The sequence below is a fragment of the Gadus macrocephalus genome, chromosome 9, assembly GCF_031168955.1.
Source record: "Gadus macrocephalus chromosome 9, ASM3116895v1".
NCBI classification, from domain to species: domain Eukaryota; kingdom Metazoa; phylum Chordata; class Actinopteri; order Gadiformes; family Gadidae; genus Gadus; species Gadus macrocephalus.
The window spans coordinates 7826992-7833468 of record NC_082390.1 but is presented as its reverse complement, the minus strand read 5'-3'; the positions used below and the strand labels follow the sequence as shown (position 1 = coordinate 7833468).

Genomic DNA, 6477 nt, shown 5'->3' with positions numbered 1-6477 from the left:
TCCTTTGTATACCCCTCCCCTCTCCTCCTCCTCAATCCTCCCCTCTCCTCTCCTCGTCCTCGTCCCCGCTCCCCTCTCCTCCTCCTCACCCCTCCTCCTCCTCCTCACCCTTCCCCTCTCCTCCTCGTCACCCCTCCCCGCTCCTCCTCCTCACCCCTCTCCTGTCCCCCTCCCGCCTCCCCTATCCTCCTCTTTCCTCTCCTCTCCTCCTCCCCACCCCACCCCTCCCCTCCCCTCCTCATCCCCCCTCTCCTCCTCCTCACCCCTCCCCTCTCCCTCCTCCTCGCCCCGCCCCTCTCATATGCCGTAGTCACGTGACCCGCCGCAGAGAGTCTCGCGGAGGCGAAGCTTCACAAATCAAACTCATTCAGCGGCGAGAGAAGGAGGAGAGGGAGAACCGGGAGCACGCGGAAAGTGGCGGCGGTGGAAAAGGACCCCTATCTTCAACTATCTGGAGGGGGGAAGTGCTCCAGAACCCGTGGTGATCGGAGAGAACCACCGATCAACCGGGAATCCAAGGATAAGCGGCATCCGACAAAACAAGGAAAGGAGATGCGATTCTCGCGGCGGCGCCACGGATTCTGCTGTGATACCGAGCGTGTGCCCGCGAGGGGCAGGAGGAGGCTGCACGGGACGGGCGACGCGCACAGCTGTGCACCGGATTACTAGCTGGCCATGGACGGGTCTTTAGTGGCAGTGGTTCAACCCCGTGTTTGAGTCCGGGTTCTCTGAGTTAAAGGATAGGTAGTGGTAGCCCCCCACCCCAGGGGGCATCGTCTCTTCCTCACCATGAAGATCGTGCTGGCCAACTTATTCGCTCTTCTCTTCCTGTGCACTTGCCTCAGCGTGCTCTACGTGTGGACCACCCTGGAGAGCCGCCTGGACCGCCACAAGCGCAGCACCTTTCCGGGACCCGCGGTGGACCATCCGAGGTCCCTGCGCTCCGGCGGCCCGTCCACCGACCCCTCGCCCAAAACTTTCCGGGCTCTGCTGGCCGTCCCCGCGGCAGGGAGACTGCAGCGGCCCGCCGGGGTCTACAACCTCAGCGCCTCCACAGGGAGTCCGGATCACCGTATGTCATATCACGGAGATAACGAGGGGGGGTCCGCGCGACGGGCACGGGGAGGGGAGGATAGAGCGGACCGGTTCGACCCCAACCCCGTGGAGGACGGGATCTTCTGGAGCCAGCGGTTGGAGGAACAACTGTCTGCCGGCTTCACGGAGGAGCACGCCCGGGCTTGGCGCACCCGAGCCCGGGCTCAGCGGGTGGTGCGGCTAGAGCCCGGCTGCGGCCGGATCTCCAACCAGCTCGCCACTTTCTCGGACGGGACCCGCGCGTGCGTGCGCTACGGGATCAACGCGGACCAAGTGCAGGGGGAAACGTTGACGTCGTGCCTCGCGACACTGCTGGGCATCGCCAACCTGCCACCCCTCGCGCTGTCCCAGCTTAGCGGGACCGGGGCCGGGGCGGCGGGGGGCGGCGAGCAGTGGGCCGCCGTGAGGCGGCGCGTGGAGGGGCTGCAGTGGAGCGAGCGTGCCGTGGTGTCCCTCACGGAGTGGGTGGCCAACCTGACCGGGGTGGTGACGCCCTCCCTGCTCCGACAGGAGGGTGGAGGAGTTGGAGGAGGGCTCCATCCGTTCCACCAAGAGCTGCGGAACAAGACGAGGGCGGAGTTGTTCGAGCTGATGCAGTGGAGCGACCTGATCCTCATGGACTACCTCACGGCCAACTTCGACCGGCTGGTGAGCAACCTGTTCAGCCTGCAGTGGGACCCGCGCGTCATGGAGCGGGACACCAACAACCTGCTGCGCGCGCCCCGTGGCGACCTGCTGTTCATCGACAACGAGGCAGGGCTCGTTCACGGCTACCGCGTGCTGGGCATGTGGGAGAAGTACCACGACACGGTGCTCGGTTCGGTGTGCGTGTTCCGCCGAAGGACCGCGAGGCGCGTGGCCGAGATGAGCGCGCGGCAGGACGCGCGGGCGAGGCTGCTGGAGTTGTACCGGGACACGGAGCCGCTGGCGCCCGTGCTCGGCTTCCTCTCCGACGAGCACGCAGGGCTCCTGCAAGCCCGGATAGACACCGTGCACAGACACATATCGCACTGTAGAGAGAAGTACGGCCGGCTTTGACCTTTGACCTGCTACCCGTCCCAGAGCGTTACTGAGGTCTCGCCTTCCCCCCCCCCGTCCAATCAAAGAGCGTTACTGAGGTCTCGCCACTGCAAAAATGCGACCGGTTTTAATATTGTTGTGCATTGGATACTACTGTTAAAACTACCTCTTGTAAATACGTCTCTTTGCCTACACGTTATAGGGGTCATCTTTAATTTGTGGATCGACCTATACGCCGCCCCCCCCCCCCTTGCAGAAACGTCATTCCAGAATTGGATTGCTAAAAGAAAAAAAAATGATTACAGCGAGTGCATTTTTTATGTTCTGTCGCCGCGCATTTTACGATTGTTGAAACTAATGTGTGGTTATAAATAGTGGTGGTGTTTGGTGTCATAACACTGCGCCACGTGGCCCTGGCTTAGTGCCCGTCCCTCCTGCTAAAAGCCTTAACATGAGCTCACGCTACATCGTCTTCATAGTTTGGCACATCTCTTTCCCCCTTTTCCCTTTGCTCTTTTTAACAGAAGACTGTTTTTTGCACAATTCGAATGGCTCACTAGCGAGCACCAGTGATTTGGGTCCTGTAATATCGTGATGATGACTTGTATACTACTACTCAGCCTTAATGACTTAACGTGTACATAAACACCCAATTGTATATATTGTAAAGTATACTGTAAATACAGTGCCTGTCACAATGTCCTTTCTGGAAATGTCATGCTCCACTAAGTTATGTGCATTGTAACATTCCAAGTCTCTTTTGATAAATGTGTTGTAATTTAAGCCAGTCCTCGTTCCACCCAGTGTCGTGTTATTACCGCTCCTTTTCACACCTCCACAAAGTAGTTCAAACGTCCCTCAGCGTCCGCTGGGCTAGATGAGCAGGATTGTGTGCTTGTTCAACACAGGGCCCCCATTGTGCGGCGGAAATACCTCCAGTGTGTTACCCTGGAGACCCTTACTCACTCACACACACACACACAGCCGCGGGGCCGGTTACCACGGGAACGCATAATCTCCCCTCCTCCAAACAAAAGACGCGGCCGTTGGCGAGGCAAGCGACCCGGCATGACCTCCTGCTTCTGGGGGGACAACACGGAGGTCAGATAGTGACGCCCTTGTTGCTGTGCTGAAGCGGTCATTTCATATCTGTTCATTAGTGAGAGCTGCTACAATGGAGCGCATTGTGTTCAGTGTCGCCAGTCGGTCTTCAGCACAGTCGTGTCTCATGGCCATAACAAGGAATGGTGGGAATATAGTACACACACCCACACCCCACTTTCGCACTTATTGTATGTATGCCATTCGTTTTTTGGCAAGCGAAAAAAGAATTGCACTTATTGTATTGTTGTACGTCCCAGCACTTATTTTACGCACTTATTGTATGTTGTACGTCCAGGCCCTTAGAAATTGTGCTCAGCATTTTGTAGCATCTTATCCTAGCTATCTTTATTGTGCACGGAGAATGGGTTAGTGATTGTTAGTGCTTGACGCTTCAACATCCTAACTGTACCGACAGCGATATATATAGTTGTTTCTCTTTCTTCGGGCAAATGTACTTATTGTCAGTCACTTTTGATAGAAGCGTCCACTAAATGCAGGAATACAGTGAGTTAGCAAACAACACCGTCGTCATACAAAGTGGAACGCGGAGTGAGTAAACGCAGAGTTAAACTCCTCGTTCCTCCCCTCCCCTTCAACCCATAACCCCTTTCCTCATTAAAAAGAAACAGGCTTTAGGCAGGACGTTTTTGATAACCTTTTAATCCCTGGAAACCGAGGACTTAGAGGGAGAGGTAATTAGTCGCGGCGCACCTGCCGGTCACCTGTGTAATTATCATCGGGTTTGAAGTCTGCTGCGGCTGTGGCGGCAGCCTGTTCGCTTGAAGAACTCTCGGAAGAGCATCTTTTCCTCGTTTGTTCCACCGTGAGAAGGCCAGGGCTGTCTCTGGTCTGGTGCACTTACGCCCAGACGCACATCAGAGGAGACGTCAGGGGTGTCAACTTTAAACATCTGTGATGCGTTCCAGCAGCAGCCGACGCGATGAAAACCTCCTGTGAGGGGGGACAGACTTTCCCTTACACGGTGTGTGTGTAGAGGGCACAGGGAGGTCAGGTTTGAGATGTTTGAAGATACGTTTAGTAAAAAGAAGAAGACACAGTTTCAAAAGGGTCTGCTAATCCCTTTTGTGTGGTGTGATGGGCATGCGGTCGCTTTGATGTTGATGTGATGGGCAGATGGGCAGTCTATTGGGTTTAAAATAATGAGTGTGGAAGCGATTTACAGTAAGTACGTTTGTCATAAGAAAGAGAAACAACATTATATCGCTGTCGGTACAGTAAAGAAATTCATAGAAACAAGTGCCAAGCACTAACAATCACTAGATTAACCAATTCCCCGTATACAACAAAGCTAGCTAGGATAAGTCAATCACGATGCTAAGTACTATTTTTACGTAACACATACAATAAGTGTGTACGTTAAGTGCTAGTGTGCGTACATTAAGTTCCAGCAACCAGACGCACGAACAAACAAAGAAGTTAGGACTGTCCCATAGGATCTCAAAAATGTTTACACCATGAACCCCTGCGGGATAGCAACCGCGCTCTTCCTCAGTGTGTTTTCCCTAGTCCCTAGAGCCAGGCCGACCAATGGAGTGAGGAGTGCTTGGTTGTCAGGTGTTTGGGGGAGCCAGGCACATGCCCGGGTCTGTACAGTATGCATACAGTCTGTTTACAGTTCTCCATCGATCTGTGAGTTTCTCCTGACTGTGCTGCAGTCCGGGGGCCTGCAGATAAACGACCGTTGTGGCAGCCTGCCGTAAAAAGGCGCCGGGATCGATACAGGCTCCGGGCCGCATTGTATGTTAATACGGGATAATGATAGCCTTTAGATGTGTCGGGAGGGGGGTGGCAGGGAGAAGGTGTGTGCCAGGCGCCAGTGGGCTGCTGAAGGGCTGTGTTTACACCCCGACAGCTTGGTGGAACGACGCTGCATCTGTCCGGGCAGGGAGAAAAAAAACTTTGAGGAGAGATTTAGGATTCACATCCTGACACCAGAGATCTGAGACGAAGCTAAGCCTGGATGTACAAGTCCAAACATGACCCCACACACATGCAGGCACACACATGCATGCCCACGCATGCAGACACACACATACACACACATACACTCCCCCCTTCCCCAGCTGTAGTTACAGTTCTGAGATGAAGAGGAGACAAAAAAAGCAAATACATTGTAATATTAGTTGATGTAATCATTTACATAACAGTGTTGCATACACATATTGATATGTGGGGTCGGGTATCAAAGCGGTCATGCTGCTAAATGATCCCATGTGCTTCTTCTTATGACTGACTTGTTTAAGCTACCCCCCCCCCCCCCCCCTGCCCAACCCCAAGAGAACAAAGTCTCCACACAGCCACTCGGGCTTCAACAGCAATTGATCACAGACTGCGGTCTTTACTCGCCGCGGTTTGAGTCTGACTTAACACCATCCATTGAAGAGTAATCTGCTGCTGTTTAGCTCTGAAGGCTGTGTGTGTTGTTGTCCATGGAGAAAGTGTTGGTGGTGGAGGTTATGTGGTGAAAGCAATCTGAAAGAGATGGGTTTTGAGGGACTGTTTAAATTAAGGGATTGTGTTAGTGTTATAATGCTTTTCAAAACAGGGGCAAAAGCAGGGGCGTGCTTAAGGAAGATACAACCTGCTTTCCTGTTTAGACAAGGGAAAGAACTTTTGAAGTATTCAAACGTTTTCCGTAAGACAGAGCATCAGAAGGAGTCCTAGCAGCAGATTGTGAGTGAAAGTACACTGAAAGAGAAGGCTAAAACATTCCCTTGCTCGCTCCCCCGATCGACGTGTAAGATACTGAGTAGAGGGAACCCAGGGAGGGCCCCAGCAGCACAGGTAAACACTGCTTCTATTTTCCTCCCCACATTGCTGACATTCCAGAGGAGCAGAGGGTGGATCTCAACACAGAAACACACACACACACACACACACACACACACACACACACACACACACACACACACACACACACACACACACACACACACACACACACACACACACACAAAAACACACACACACACACACGCACACCCACACACACAAAAACACACACACACACACACACACGCACACACACACACACACACACACACCCATGCGCACCCACACACACACACACATGCATGCATGCGCACAAACACACACATACATGCGCACACACTCACACGCACACACACACACACACACATGCACACACACACACACACACACACACACACACACACACACACACACACACACACACACACACAAAAACACACACACAAAAACACACACACACACACG

General features: G+C 53.6%; 1 protein-coding gene across 1 annotated transcript; it reads left to right on the top strand.

Annotated features, from left to right (window-relative positions):
- The first annotated feature begins 339 nt into the window (after window positions 1-339).
- fjx1 (four-jointed box kinase 1) lies at window positions 340-2898 on the top strand. The gene has a single exon (XM_060060580.1). The coding sequence runs from the start codon at window positions 790-792 to the stop codon at window positions 2131-2133; it is 1344 nt and encodes a 447-aa protein (XP_059916563.1). The 5' UTR covers window positions 340-789; the 3' UTR covers window positions 2134-2898.
- Window positions 2899-6477: the final 3579 nt, after the last annotated feature.